Below are 16,628 nucleotides of genomic sequence, written 5' to 3' on the forward strand. Positions count from 1 at the left end.
GTAAAATAGTTCAGGCTAAATCACGAGTGAGGAGCATTTAAACATATACAGGCACAGGCATACAGTTCTGGGCAATTACCACTGTTATTAATCTCTCAGCAGCTGAAAATAGTAACTACTCACATGGAAATAGTTTTTTGAAGTTAACAGCATAATTTAATGTGTGTTATTATCTCTAATGGGCTGAAGTTTACAGCTCACCTTTCACTACGCTAGGGTTAGGGGCAGAGTGATGCCGAGAAGGAGGATTCTGCCTGGAGAAGACACTGGCTTTCCTGGGAGAGAAGACCTGCAGTGCCCTTGCGCTGTATCTATCACAGGGTCCCTGGGCAGGAAGCTGGTACTGGTCCAAGAGAGCATATTACAAACTCAGGGACAGAAACACAAGACAAGGAGTCATGAAAATACAATTGAAAAGAAGTCATTGATGCTCATTGTTCAACCAAAGATTTCAAAGCTGAGCTGCATTTAAACCTACACTCCCCCCCTTCTTATAGCCACATATACCTCTCTTGTGTCATGATCAACACACCCACCTGTCAGAATGGCTATCGTCAAAAAGTCTACAAAGGATGAGCAAGGATACAGAGAAAAGAGAACCCTAGTATACTGTTGGTGGGAATGTAAATTGGCACAGTCACTGTGAAGAATAGTATGGCAGTTCCTCAAAAAACTAAAAATAGAACTACCATATGATCCACCAATTTCACTGCTAGGTATATAGTCAAAGAAAACAAAACACTAATTAAAAAAGGCAAATGCACCCAAATACGTGTATGTGTGTGTGTGTGTACATGCATGTGTGTACACATATATGTCCCATTATATGTATCAATATACAATGGAATATTACTCAGCCATAAAAATGAGTGAAATCTTGCCTTTTGTGATGAGGGTGGACCAAGAGAGAATTATGCTTATGAAATAAGTTAGAGAAAGACACATTTTCTGTTATAGCTTATATGTGGAATCTAAAAAAATAAGACAAACAAATGTATGTAACAAAAGAGAGGCAGACTCACAGACATAGAGAACAAAATAGTGGTTACCAGTGGGGAAAGAGAATGCTAGAGGGGATAGATAAAGGCATGAGATTAAGAGACATAAACTACTATGTATAAAATAAATAAGGGTATATTACACAATACAAGAAAATATAGCCATTATTTTGTAATAACTTTAAATGGAGTATATAACCTAGAAAAAAATATTGACTATGTTGTACAACTGAAGCTAATATAATATTGCAAATAAACTATAGTTCAATACATTTTTTTTTTAAAATGGAGACACATTTCAGTGATTGTTGCTAGAAAGAAGGGCACGGTGTATTAACAATTTATGGCCACTTAAAATACATCACAGTGGCAACAAGACTGCAAATCCACAACTTTGAGCGCCTGAGTAAGTCTCACTTCCACTAGGTGGCGCTCCGTATTAACACAGTTCTGCAGGGTTTCTGGAGAGAAAGCCTGGGGACGTTAGCTGTTGGGAGTCTCTTATCTGCATCTGTTTTCAAAGGAATACGTTTTGGCGAAAGTTTAAAAAATTAGCTGTGCTGCTATCTGTGATACAGTGGCTGCATCACTTCGTAAATAATAACAGATCAGAATATATATGTATCATACCTGTTGCTCTTATATACTGTGTGACCAAAGCATAGTTTCTGTTTTGCTAAAAGCCAATACATACCAGTTGACAAGCAAAAGCAAATCAGTTATCAGCTTACTCTGATAGTAAGCTGTAGTAAGAATTCCAAAGAATCAGAGCAAGAGAGAGGAAAAGAGGAGTATGAAAGGGAGGGACCACCGAGACAGAAAGGGAGATACTGAGATGGGCAAAAAAGAATGGAAGTGAATTTGAGAAATGGAGATGGGGGATTAAAAAAAAATTATAACTACAAGAGACTGAAAGGGTCCTTGGGAAAAAGAATAGAAATAGAGAAGGTGATTCAGGCCATACCTTGGGCAAAGCATACTTGGGGAGCTTCATCTGGGCAAAGGCATTCCTTCGGTAGGACACGTAGTAATGTGGCCGGCCCCCTGATGTCAGCTGCGAGGTGAACACAAAGGCTGTGAAAGGCGTCAGGTCACAGAGCAGTCTCTGCGCGGAAGGGGTAGGTGCCAGCCCGACAGGCGAGTGCCTACTGTGGGCAAGCGGAAAGCACTGGCGCTCCCTTTCAAAACAACTCGGTCTACGTGAGTCGGTCAGAGCCCCAGACTGAACCCCCTTAACAGAAACACAGTTCTTCGACTTGCCCTGTGGCTCAGAAGTCAGGAAAGAATTTTGGTTACTTTTCTTTTAACTGACACAAGCCTGAGGCTATATTGGATCAGAGCCCTCAGCAACCCACCTCTCCCTAGCCCCAAGACTGCGACCACACAAACAGATCCTTGTGCCATACCAAAAGGGAACGGGCCAGGTCACACAGTGGCAGGACTGGAGCCCCCAGTCCGGGCACTGAATTCCAGTTTCATGCAGCCACAGCGTTGGCTGTGAGCCTGTCCCACACACAGCAGTGCTGCTGATGTGATAGACGGAAGGTCCAGCCAGGATCATGATTCTAAATCATTCTCAGTCTCTCCCTCCCAGAAGAAAATGGTGAGCTACTGCCCCAGGTCTGTCCAGGATGCAGAGCCCAAAGAACCCTGTGGGTCTGAGGGGGGGAGGAGTGGTGTGGTCTCCCTCAGCTGAGCACCATGAGGTGTGGGGGGTCAGGGGTGCACTGCCAAACTCTCCCTTAACCCCCCTTTAATAAGATATTATTGACACATAACATATGCAGGTTTAAAGTGTACAATATGATGATTTGATGCATATATATTATGAAATGTTTACCACATATAAGGTTAGCAATCACCTTCATCTTTTCATTTAATTAAGATTATGTGTGTGTGTGTGTGTGTGTATGTTGATAACATTTCACATTTATTCTCTTAATAATTTTCAAGTATATAATACAGTATAGCCACCATGCTGTATACTACATCCCCAGAACTTATAGCTAGACATCTATACCCTTTGACCAGCATCTCCCCATTTCCCTAGCTTCTGAAAACCACCATTTCACTCTCAGTTTCTCTGGATTCCTGTTGCCACTCGTAACTCATATAAACACCTGGAGTTTGAAGTCAGTTGCTTTGCATACTCAGAATGTCAACAAATGCTCTGGGTGAATTTTCATCAGACACATAAAAATGTGACTGGAAAGTTATCATATTCACCATGATGTGGCCAGCTCTCTTTTAGTCCTAGCAATGGGTTATATATTCATAGTGGCCTGGGTAAAAATATATATAAAACTCTAAAGGCACACTTGATTTTCATTTGTAAGTCATATATGTGGATTATAAACTGTTAATAGAAAACAGAAAAGGTCCCTGGAAGCGACACTGATGGAGAAATAAATCATATATAGAACCAATATGGGTAACCATTTTCCATTTTAATGTCACTCGATAATTTGATGCTGAAGTTATCAGAGTTCTCATTACTCATTTTCCTGAAGAAAAAAGGAAGTGTGTGTGTGTGTGTGTGTGTGTGTGTGTGTGTGTGTAATTGTGAAATAGTTTCAAAGTACATAGGAATTTGACCATTTGCTTTTCAATATATGGGATCAAAAATTCTAAATTATAATTTCTTGCCCAAGTAAATATAGTAGTGTCTAGAATGTCTCAATCATAGTGAAATTGCATGTATGTGTATTTTATATATATATATATATAAACTATTTAGCAATGGTACCTTTGTCAATTTTAACATGAAAAGCAACAACTGAGTTTTTAAATGCTTCGTCCAAACAAGTTTAAAGTTTTATTAACTGCAAAAAGAAACAAAGTATACTTGTTCCTTCTCTCTTCTAATTGCTCCTGAACCCTCAGTTTCTCAAATTGTTCTCCACTCTCTCTGGAGGTGAAAAACCCGCCTGAATGTCTCATCTAAATTCTCTTGATCCTAATCACAGCAGTGCCTGACAATAATGGCTGATTACTGGGTCTGCCTCCCACCACCTCCAGCCACCCCACAGCTTGTTACCGCCTGGCTCTCTATTTTTAAGGCAGGTTCTGAAGAGGAGGCTTGTTGGCTGACTGCTCTAGGAAGAGACTGACATATCTGCTCAGTCCTATTGATGACTGAAGGGAGCCTCTTTGAAATGCAGGTGATGTGACGAGGATGAATGCAATGTCAATAGACATTGACATTCAGAGCAATGTCCCCAGGACCCCGTTTTGACATATCCTCCAGACACTGCCCCAAGGAAGTGAAACAGGAGGAAAGAGGGCACAACCTTTAAAAGAATGACACATCATAGGACATGACAAAGACTGATTAGAACAAACTGGGTCCAAGATGGCGGGAAGATTCTGTTTTCAAGGCACCGTGAGTCACGTTATACACTCACTGTAATACATTAGCACGCAAAAAGACACATCAACCAGTGCCATGACACTTCCGAGGGCAACCATGAAAGGTCAAAAAGTGGGTGGTGGCCCAATTCCTGGAAATGCTTGCCTCTTCCCCAAATAATTGGGATAATCCTCCCACTGATTATCTTATGAAATTACGCAGGCTGTAAAAACTAACTGTGCCGTACTTCTAAACTCTCACTCACCCTCTGAGATGGCCCACACTCTGTGGACTGTGTTTCTCCCCAAATACATCCACTTCTTACCAATTACTTTATCTCTGAATTCTTTCACTAAGAAGCAATAGCTTCAAATTCACAGGCAATAGAAGGAATTACTATTCTGTTAGTATAGAAGCTTCAACTTGGTAATGTTCCTTTTGTTAAAAAAAAGAATGCCTTTGCTTCTTTCTCTATTGTTCTTCAGGGAGGGCAAGCAGGTGAAGGGGCTGCATTAGAAGCAGGGAAGGGAAATGTCTCTGAGACAATCAGCGGAAGCGGATCTTTCATACCTGAACAAACACGTAATCATCCTGGACAATCAGAGAGTCTGGGTCGATGTAGCCTGGGAAAGGTTTATTTCTGTTGGCCTCTGTGCAGTTCTGCATTCGGCAGGTTAGGTACTGTGAATCTGAAAAAAAAAGAAAAATGGGGGTGGGGTGATATACACACAGCATTAGAGTCAGTAGCCATTCTGTTTCTCTTGCTATCTGCAATTCTTTCAACAAACCTCGCGTTCTCTATTAACTACATTACTGTTGTTATTATTATTGTTTAAATTTTCATGATTATTTTACTCACTCGCTATCAACACCACCACCACAATTTCCCAGTGCCTCCACCAACTCTCGTCATCCTAGAATACTAAATTCTATTAACTAAATTTTTTTCCTTCCAAACCAAAATGAAAAAAAAAATTCAAAAGCTGGCATTAATACTTGTGCTTTCTTAGTTATTTTTCTGATTAATAGGATTCACCTCCATACTCTGATCTTTGATAAATAGGGAAACACACAAACATACATGCAATCATTGGTCATCTCATGCTAGAAGTGCACTGGTAAAAACAATAAGGTCCTATGTCAAGATAAAGGTTTTTCTTCTATTACTAATTGGAAATAAAACAGAATTGAGAAGAGCTTCCCTACTCAAAAACATTGCTCTCATTTTATAGTTGAGTAAACTAAGGCCCTGCCTCTCACCTGAGACTAGAAGAGAAAGAAAGTGAAAGTGAAGTCCATCAGTCGAGTCCGACTCTTTGTGACCCCATGGACTGTAGCCCACCAGGCTCCTCTGTCCATGGGATTCTCCAGGCAAGAATACTGGAGTGGGCTGCCATTTCCTTCGCCAGGGGATCTTCCCGACCCAGGGATCGAACCCGGGTCTCCTGCATTGTAGGCAGACGCTTTACCGTCTGCGCTACCAGGAAAGCCCTCACCTGAGTCTAGAGCAGGTGATAAACATACCAGTAAAAATGACTCTTAACAGATTTGACCCCTGCTGCTGACAGTATTAATATATTGTACCAGGGAGGCTGTCTCTGTTTTGCAGCCACAACTATTCTGCCCTCTCTGCGAATCAGACTTCACTCAGAATTCCCTTTGCAGAACTCCCGAATGCATTCAAACCTTCCGTCAGTCCTGCGCCAAACTCCCCTCATGCTTCTCTTCTCTCCGGCTGATTCTTCTAATCTGACCTAAAATATGTTTAGAAATTTGGCCAAATTTCCTACCACTTAAGAGGCTTTACATTTGTATCCCCTCTGTCCTAAAGGCATCTGCCCAGGTTGTTGTCTAAAAAAACTCTAGATTTCAGCTTACCGTTATTTCTGGGGGTCTCCTATGATCGCTTTTCAATAACACTCCATCCTGTTAATTCCCTTCATGGAACTTATCACAGTCTAAGTATGAATCAAATCAGCACATAGTACATAATAAAGAAATATTTTTTAGGACATGCTACCTTACTGGAATATATCTTTTTGAACAAAAAAGGAAATTATTTTACCTTTTTTTTGATGTTTAATGAATGGGTGAGTTTGATTTTAGGACATACAAAGATGTATGAAGAAATATACTCTTCCAAGTGGGGAAATAAGGACATGATTATATACACGAAATGGGGGTAGGCAACTGTACTGTGAGTTGGATATAAGGATTCACTGATGACTTCCCTGAAGGAAATTCCTAGCACTCCTTTTACTTAAAGAACCTGGGCAAACCTGTACTCTACAAGCAGTGCCACTAGGGGGCGACATGCACATTTGCTCCAACTGACCAATGGCTGACAGTTGCTGATAAGCTCTGAGAGGGAAAGAGCAGAGCTTATCCAGTCTTCCTTTATCCTGCTGCCATGTGTGGGGATGGAAACAGCTCTCAAGTATATATTTTAACCCATCTAGTCCTCCAAAGAACGACTAAAGAAAAGACTTCTACTCTCCCTTCCCCACCTAATATTTAGACATTCTTATATTAATAGTTTCATTTTAGGACATAATTCATGATCTTCATCTCTGAAGAGAATTTCTGGGATTCATTTCTCCCCAGAACACTTCTCTTCATGGGACACAAAATCTTTACCTCACCATTCCATACCCTATCAGACCCTTGAAGAGCTTTCAGTTGTCTTCTGCCTTTTAGAAGGCAGCTCAGGATCACAGAAAAGGAGACTGGCATCTATGAGACCTGGGTTTGAGTTCTGCTGTGGTCACTTCCTAGTTGCATCGCTCAGAGAACACCGCTTCACCTCCCTGAGTCTCATCACTGTCCTTTCTCAAATGAGGATGCCAGTGTCAACTATCTCATAATTTGGTTCTAAGAAGTAACTGAAATAATATATATGCTAAATGTTTTGAAACTCAGAAGTCGTACAAAAACTATGTTCCTATTTTTCCCTTCTGCAACCTTTCACAATGATTAGATCATGTTGGGGCACATTGTAGGTCCTTTAAAAAACTGAATTTGAGTATTCCAGTTATATTTCACTATTGATTACTATTGGTGACCGGTCCAATACTCATTCCTCCCTACCTCTTTGCCAGAAAAGCCAATATGGACCTGCTCGCTCATCTTTCTCCCGTGTCACTCAGAAGCTCTGATATACAGGGAATAATTCTCTTGGGTCTGTGTTTACTTCAAGTATTCCTACTCCACCTACCATCATTTGCTTTAGGAGAGGCCTTTTAAATCCAATTCTAGTAAATAAGAAGTTATAAGGGGCTACCAGGAGGCATAGCAGAAGACCTTCTTCTGCCCCCACACAACACTGTGTCAACCTAATGTCTGGACGTTCTCTAGCCTTGCTGAGCATGGAGGAGTCTTACAGTTGAGCTTCCATAATGAATGTGACAAAGAGATGGAAAGGGCCCATTCCCTGATGACAACACTGAGCATCTGACTGTACTGAACCCAGAGCTGCCCTTTCTCATGCTTCTTGTTACGTGAGATAATGAATGAAAACAATCTGCATTAAAGGTTCTGACTGAGGAAGTCTCAGGCTTCAAATTACAAATACAGCTTTCCAATTAGAATTCTTAAGACTGCCACCTCATGAGGATTTCTTGATGAGTACACTGTGCTTTTTTTATTTGTAGTGTTGTCTAATAATTTCTTTCTTAAGACTTCAATTTTCTCTTCAAAGGTCCCTGAACAAACATAAGATGGAAAATATAAAAATAAACTCTTTATATTTATAACTTAACTATATGGAAATTATGAATCTGAGGGATTTGGGGAGAAATTAAAAGAATAGGGAAACTAATATTTGCTGTGCATTTATGTGCCAAGTATTCTAAAGCATGTTCACATTCATTTGGTATACTTAATCGTCACAATACTATGGCATATAATTTATCAACTGATTTTTGCAGGTAAAGAGAATGAAGCTCCTGGAGATTATAGAAAGGGCAGTATGGATTTTCAAACTGGGTTGGCCAGACTCCAAGTCTGGTTTATTCCCACTACATTGCATGAAAAACCCTAGCAAGTTTGGGGCCAATTTTGTTAAGTATGTTTTGGCTTCAAAATTATCAATGGACAAACCTAGATACAAAAAGAGAGAGAGAGAGAAGAAAGAAAGAACAACTGTATGTTTATGTTTTAATGAGGTAATTTGGCAATAAGGATCAACATCTATTAAAATCTCTTTTGACTGTGAGTTCATTTCTGAGAATTTGACTTGAAGAAATAATCAATGAACCATGCAAAGATTTAGTTACTTTGATATTCATCATAGTGTTGTTTATAATTTAAAAAGGTAAGAGAAAACACAATGGCCAACAGTTGAGGCACAGATAAACAGATTGTAGAACATGCATAGCTTGTTATGAATCCTTATATGAGGATTTACAGAAATTCTTAATACATTTTATATAATAAAATAGTTACCAACTAATAATGTTGTATCACTGTTAATTTCTTAGCTTTGAAAAATAGATCATGGTTGTATAAGATGTTCGCATTAAGGGATGCTGGTTAAAGCTTGCACTATCTTGGTAACTTCTCTGTTTATCTAAAATTATTCCAAAATAAAATTTTTAAAAAGTAGGTTACCAAAATATATGCATATGGACATGATTTTGTGCAAGTGGTATATATAGATATCTACATATGTATGTTTGCATGGGGAAAATGAATAATAGATATATACGAGACATCAACACTAGTACAGAGGCAGTGATATGAGAGAAGCAGACAACCAACTGGCATGCAAATCTCTGGTCAGCACTTCTCAGCCAGGGAAGGCGGCCAAGGGTCATGGTGGGCTTGCGGGATCCTATTCATAAGAATTAGGGAATCGTCTCTAGCTCCTTCGCTTGTTCTATCCCTCTCCACTCCCCATGCCACACAGTGAGGCAGACCTGTTCAACGAGCTGTTCTTGTGCTGAGAATTTTAAAATGTACAACCAAAGGATCCAGGAAAAGCTCCAGGAAGAAGTCTTGAAACCATGTCTTGCTCCGATAGGCTCAAAGTGAAATCTACAAGCTGAAGGGGAACCGATCAATTCCCAACCGCCTGCCCATGGTAAAGTGCTTCTGCTTTGTTCTCGTTCCCCTCCTAATGGAAACAAAAAGAAATTGGCTGCACTTCATAATGAGGGACCAATCACTCTTATTCCCCTTGGGGCTTGCTGTAATAGCATTAAGTGTGATGAACTCTTTCCATATTCAATTCTGGTGAGTGTATGATGCGATTCCATAGGAGGTGTCTTGTAATTTGGCATTAATTAATGTCAATTAATGTAGGCAACCGCTAGACTTTAGAATTAATTTCATTACTTTTCCCACACAGATGTTTTCCTTGCCGCAGGTAATTAGGACACTGTGCTGTTCTTTCTAAGCACTCTCACTCTCTGCAACACCTGCTGCTTGGCATAATGCAATTTCCATGCCCCCAGATTGGCGCTGCTCTAAAGAAGGGAGGCTCCTTTTTAAAGGCCAGACTTGGAGCAGGGGTATAGCTGCTTAAATGCAGGCTTAGCTTGGTAAACCTAAGCAAATCATTTTACTGCTCAAGTCTGTAAAATGGGTATAAACAGGAACCATCTTGCTAGCGGTTGTGAGAGCTTAAAACCACAGTCTGGAAACGCATTCAGTCCAGGGTCAGGCTGGACTGTGCTCACACAGTGGGAGCTGGGGTTGTGATCAAAGTCCCCCATCCCCAGCTTTCATCACCAGTATGCTCACTGGGTCTCAAGGGAACCGACTGTAAAGTACTATAGACATTTCTACCTGAGACAATTGTTTTCTTTATATTCATGTTTTGATTTGGGGTAATTTATTTGTGTGATATTTTGAAACACCATGAAGAAGCCTTCTCCCAGTGTAACTAAATAAGTATTCTACGCAGGTAGTGGTCAGGGCAGAACTGGACGGTAACTTGGGTCTGAGATGACCCAGAAGTCACCCTGCCGCCTGGCACGCAGGGTGGCTGGCCTGCAGCCGTGCCACTGCGCAGGGTCTCCCTCCCCTTGGGGTGAAGGGCTAGCTCTGAGCACTGTCCCTCTCTCTTCACATGCTGTGTGTCTCCGAGAAGGTCACTTACCAGACAAGGCTTCAGACTTTTTCTCTATAAGATGAAGGTTCTTAGAATTTTAGAATCAAAGGAGGATGGTAGAAATCAGACTACTGACTTTAAGATCTGAAGGTCTTTACCATCCTTTACCCACTGGGACCTGTTTCCTTCTCAGTCTTGCCCAAGCAATCAAAACTCTATGCTGCTGCTGGCAAGTCTGTGTCTCCAGGATTTCTGCCTTTTCTAAACAGCATTTGCATTGCTGACTGACACTCCATGTTCATTCAGAGAGCTCCCTCCCGGGGCCTGAACTGCCTCTTCCTTTCCTGTGATCTTCTCCTAACACTTCCTGAGCCGCCTTCTGTGGAGCTTTTCCTGAGGCTCGGGCAGATCTCTCCTTCCAAGAATGGCTCCATTGATAGCAACAGTGGCATTAACCTCCAAAACCACCAGAGGCACCACTCCTTTGGGTCAGGAACTGTGCTGAGTGCATCTTTTAAAGTTTGGAAAAAATCCAGAGTGAGGTACCTTTTACAGATAAAGAACTCAAAGCTTAGGGCCAGCAGTTTAATATTGCAAAACTTTAGTCTTAAATAAAACCATAAACCAAGCTGGTAAGCATAAACACTTTAAAACTTTCTCCCATCCCCCATTAATTTTCGACTTAAAGTAGAATAGTTTTTAAAGCCCATAACCTGTTTATAAATTTTTATTTCACTCTTTCTACAGTCCTATTGTTTGTTTTAGAATGTTCCTATTAAATGTTTCCACCCACACACACACACACACACACACACACACACACACACACACAAACATACAGATGGGTCAACAATCTTGTGCTCATAGAAACTTCATTCCCAGCTGGGTCTAGAGCCTCCTGTGGCACATACCAGTTAGAAAAGGAGAGCTTCAAAAGTGAGACTCCAGCATTGACCCCTGAAAGACTAAATTGAGGACAAGAAATTTCTGTGAAAATTACAAACTTGGATCAAATGTCCTCTGGCATGATGAGCTGGTGGCATTGCTTTCTTCTAGGCAATCTCCTGATTTCAGCCCAGTGTGACTTTTTAAATGCTGTCTTGTTACTGTTAGTCTTTGGACAGTCAGGAGGCCATGATTACTACACAGAAACTTCTGGAATCATACATTATTTTTGTCAAGCATGGGGCTAGGAACTGGGGACATGAGAGAAAACAATAGGGCAGAATAATTTTGTAGAAACACAGAAAGCCCCTCACCAAGGATAATGCAGTGGGGGAGTGCATTATGAGGAGTTCAGGGCAGGTGTGTGGGCCCCCAGGTGACGGGTGTCTAATCTTCAGTCCTCTCCACAGAGGACTTACTCTGTGTGGGGATTTCTCCTGTGACGCTGCTTTTATTTTACTTCGGGTCATACAGAGCTGTAGACCTATTGTGCCCTCCTGGGCTCTAGATGGAGGCTATTTTACTGCTGACTGACACAGAGGGACAACTACTGGTGTAGAGATGATGATGGGCATACCAATGGAAGACTTCACGGAAAAGCTGAGAAAAGCCGAGAAGGCTGCTTGGAATGGTGATCAGGAGTGAGGGGGACATGACTCAGAGCAGGAGCAATGGGCCAGGGCACAGAGGCAGGAGACAGAACTGGGGACAGGCTCAAGGAGGGCTAGCTGTCTGTTTCATGAGAACACCACACCAGAAGTCCAGTTTAAGCCAAGAAAAGAAATCAAGCTATCCATAAGGTTCACCCAGCCATGAAAAACCCAGCAGCAAGCTCGTTCCAGTAATTTTCCAAACTGAATTTACAAAGAAGGGGGCGGGGTGGGAGAGGGAGAGGCAGAGACAGCAAAATGGACAAATACTAAGAAAGAAAGAAAATAGGAATGAAAGTGGGAAATGGAGGGAAGAAGGGAAGAGAGGTAGAAAGAAATGAAAGCATTTTTGCACATGGAGGAAAAATACACAGCATGCCTTCTCCAGAGTTTCTGGGGGATAGGGGTGTACTATTCATTACATGTGTTCACATGTTATATGATGAATGGCAGATCGGAGGGTAGGTTCAAGGAATGGCCTCTGAAACATGTGGGTATATTCAATCCACCATTTCTATACTAAGTTGGTATTGTCATCATACTCAATACTGAATATCATACTTGGAACATGATAAATGTTCAATAAAGATCAATAGAAAAACATCTATTACTGTTTCATTGACTGCATTAAAGACTTTGACTGTGTAGATCACAACAAACTGTGGAAAATTCTTCAAGAGATGGGAACACCAGACCACCTTAACCTGCCTCATGAGAAAGCTGTATGCAGGTCAAGAAGCAGCAGAAAGAACTGGACATCAAACAACAGACTGGTTCCAAATTGGGAAAGGAGTATGTCAAGGCTGTAAACTGTCACCTTGATTATTTAACTTGTAGGCAGAATGCATCATGCAAAATGCCAAGACTGGATGAGACATAAGCTGGAATTAAGACTGCCATGAGAAAAATCAATAACCTCAGATATGCACATGACACCTCCCTTATGGCAGAAAGTGAAGATGAGCTAAAGAGCCTCTTGATGAAAGTGAAAGAGGAGGCTGAAAAAACTGGCTTAAAACTCAACATTCAAACAAACTAAAATCATGGCATCTAGTCCCATCACTTCATGGCAAATAGGTGAGGAAATAATGGAAACAGTGACAGATTTTATTTTCTTGGGCTCCAAAATCACTGCAGATAGTGACTACAGCTATGAAATTAAAAGACACTTGCTCCTTGGAAGAAAAGCTATGACAAGCCTAGACAGCATATTAAAAAGCAGAGACATTACTTTACCGACAAAAAGTCCATCTAGTTAAAGCTATGGTTTTTCCCCATAGTCATGTATGGATATGAGAGTCGGACCATAAAAAAGCTGAGTGCCAAAGAACTGATGATTTTGAACTCTGATGTTGGAGAAGACTCCTGAGAGTCCTTTGGACTGCAAGGAGATCAAACAAGTCAATCCTAAAGGAAAACAGTCCTGAATATTCATTGGAAGGACTGATTCTGAAGCTTAAGTTCCAATACTTTGGCTACTTGATGTGAAGAACTGACTCATTAAAAAAGACCTTGATGCTGGGAAAGATTGAAGGCAGGGGAAGGTGACAACAGAGGGTGAGACGGTTGAATGGCATCCCCGACTTGGTGGACATAAGTTTGAGCAACCTCCAGGAGCTGGTGATGGACAGGGAAGCCTGGTATTCTGCAGTCCATGGGATCACAAAGAGTTGGACTCAACTGAGCGACTGAACTGAACTGAAAGATCAATAGGTACAATCCCTGCCTTTGGCAGTGGAATAAACAGAAAAAGATGACACATTTTGTCTTTTCTATATTCCAGCCACCCTGCCTCCCTGCTGTCCATAGGCCAAATCCTTCACATATGCTGTTCCACTGTCTGCAATGCTCTTCCATGTGGCAGACCCACCTCTCTCCCTTGCTTACATAAAGACTTAGCTGAAATACCAAACGCCACCTTATCAAAGGTTCTTTCTTCGACAGCTCCCCATCTCCAACCAGCCCCTCTTTATAGACTTTGCTTTTCACTTATCACCACCTAGCAGTGTGCATATGCTCACCTGTCTCCCCTAACCAGAAGGTGAGCTTGATGAGAGTGGGGCCTTTGCAACATCCCTTATCACCCCTCATTCATGCCTAGAAGGGCACCTGGCCTACCACTCATGTCCAACAATGCCTTTCAAATGAATAATAAACAGGTCTGAAATAAACCAGACCTGGCTTCAAATTTTGGCCCTGCAGCATTGGCAAAAATAATCGAAAATATGTAATCATTGCAAACCTCATTTTCATCATAGTTACAGTGAGGAAAATAATTAAAGGAAAGAAAGAAAATAAGATTGAAAGTGGGAAAAAGGAACGAGGGAAAGAAAGGACCTATTTCCAAGAGTTGCTGTAAGTAGTGTAGCTAAAAAGTATCTAGTGCAGCAGCAACAGACAAATAATAGGAATATAATGCACAATGCTGGCATCCTGGCTGCTTAAAAACATATGGGGCAAAGGAAGAGTTGTGGTATGAAAAAATGGCAAGACCTTTACAATGCTACCTTTTGGTTTTGCTTTAAATTGGGAGTCAGAAACACAAGAAATTGCTCAAACTCTTAGAAATTGTACGTTTTAGGAATTGGCGTTACTGAGTCCTGGAGGAGCCTGAAGACCCAGTAGAAATCCAGTCCTTTGTCCTAGAGTTAAGATTTGGAGATCTAACAAGGTCATGGTGAAGGTGAAAAGAGATGAGACATGCAAAGAAAGGAATTAACAGGCATCAACCTAAATTCCCATTCACTATCATAGGAATGAATAACATAGGCAGAATCCACACAGCGTAAAGTAATAGAGCAGTGAAAAAGATCGCACTGGAGCTCCATTCAGCACCATGGACAGAGCGCCAATCAAAGTACTGGGCAATAAGGCAGAAGGATATACAAGCCATGATACCACTTCTATGAAGTGTGAAATATACAAATCAATGTTACACATAAGATAGCAGTATGTGAGTCTGATGGGCTACAGTCCATAGCGTTGCAAAGAGTCGGACACAGCTGAGCAGCTAAGCACACACATAGGAATGACAGGTGCTTCCCTGGTGGCCCAGATGGTAAAGAATCTGCCTGCAGTGCAGGAGACCTGGGTTCGACCCCTGGGTTGGGAAGATCCCCTGGAGAAGGGTATGGCTACCCACTCCAGTATTCTTGCCTGGAGAATCCCATGGACAGAGAAGCCTAGTGGGCTACAGTCCATGGGGTCTCAAAGAGTCGGACACGACTGAGTGACTAACACGGATGAGTTTGAGTATGTATATAGGAATGATAGATACCCATTCAAGGAGAATGGTTAGTTGGGGTTATCAGAGGATGCATTTTGGGAAGAGGCACTTTGGGCTTTAACTGTGTTTGCAACAATGTAGTTCAGAGGCTGACAAAACTCTGGTCCATCCAAATGCAGCTTTTCATCTGTTTTTCTGTGACGCTTGAACCAAGGATGGCTTTCACATTTTTAAATGGTTGAAAAAAATCCTAAGGATAACATTTCATGACCTGTGAAAATGATGTGAAATTCAAATTTCTGTGTCCATTTAGTAACATTTTCTTGGAACATACATACACACACACACACACACACACACACACACACAAACACACACACATCCCATCTGGAGATGACAAATTTCTCTCGTGTACCTCTGTGTTCTCCTCCTCAGGCTGGGAGTTGAGGGCACAGACCTCCTCACACATGGGTGGGCACCCAGGAGGCAGGGGAAGTAGCACATAATGGATACAAAGGACCCAATTTGAAAGCTGCCCAGCTGAGCCTGTTACTGCACTGTCACTGTCGTTTTTCATTGCTGTGTGGGGAGGCCCGTGTTATCTTATTTCATGGTTTTTGGTTGGTTTTCAGGGCTATCTTTAGACTGATAAATCATAGAGGCCAAGTTGACATCAATAGTCTTTGAAATCAAGAGACTTTTGCAATATGAAAAATGGGGTCAAAGTGGTAGGTACCACTGGACCCGCTAAGCCTGGAAGCCTGATTTGAGGATAAAGGAAGAAGAGGTAAGAAAGCAATTGGTAAATATATTGGGAAGTGAGGAAACCAAGAAGGACCCTGTGGGGCTCCTGGACACAAAAGCCTTCTATGTCCCCCATCTCTTGATTACAGAAAACAGGCTTCTTTCAGCCTCCAAGACCTCCACTGAGTTCCAACAGGAGGTTCAAACAGTTGCTAATTAGGGAAGGGAGGGGGATGCTGAGACTGGAGATGAACAGTATAGAAACAATAGTGCAGCCTCAGGGAAGGTTCCTGAGGGAAGGTTCCTCAAGTGATATACAAAACAATATCTTTGAGCTGTTTTGCAGATACTGAAACCCTCACCAGGTGGGAGAAACTAACTGTATGCTGCCCACAAAAACACAGACTCCAGGCCCATTGGAACCAGACGGTTGATGATGCTGACTCCCACTTACCTTACCACCAAACCAATCAGAAGAATGTCCACGAGCTGATCATGCCCACGCCCTCTTGGAAGCATTACTATAAAACTATTCACTACCCACCTCCAGGTGGGGACATACAGTTTTGAGGGCATGAGCTTGCTGTGGCCCCCTTTTGCCTGCAAAGCAACACAGCTATCTATTCTTTTCTACTAGGCCCAAAACTCTCGTCTCTAAGATTTA

The 16,628-nt window shown here is 41.7% G+C and overlaps 1 protein-coding gene across 5 annotated transcripts in view; it reads right to left on the reverse strand.

Moving 5' to 3' along the window:
• The window catches only part of SORCS1 (sortilin related VPS10 domain containing receptor 1), a 575,199-nt gene that overhangs the window by 135,498 nt on the left and 423,073 nt on the right, over positions 1 to 16,628 (reverse strand). For all 5 annotated transcript variants that reach the window (XM_070470144.1, XM_020883904.2, XM_020883901.2 and 2 more), the window contains exons 7-8: positions 4,918 to 5,036; positions 1,963 to 2,052 (exon numbers count right to left, since the gene is read on the reverse strand). In XM_070470144.1, the coding sequence (XP_070326245.1) occupies positions 1,963 to 2,052; positions 4,918 to 5,036 (209 nt within the window). The remainder of the gene's footprint in view (positions 1 to 1,962; positions 2,053 to 4,917; positions 5,037 to 16,628) is intronic.

The sequence above is a fragment of the Odocoileus virginianus genome, chromosome 7 (genome assembly GCF_023699985.2).
Source record: "Odocoileus virginianus isolate 20LAN1187 ecotype Illinois chromosome 7, Ovbor_1.2, whole genome shotgun sequence".
Classification (NCBI taxonomy): domain Eukaryota; kingdom Metazoa; phylum Chordata; class Mammalia; order Artiodactyla; family Cervidae; genus Odocoileus; species Odocoileus virginianus.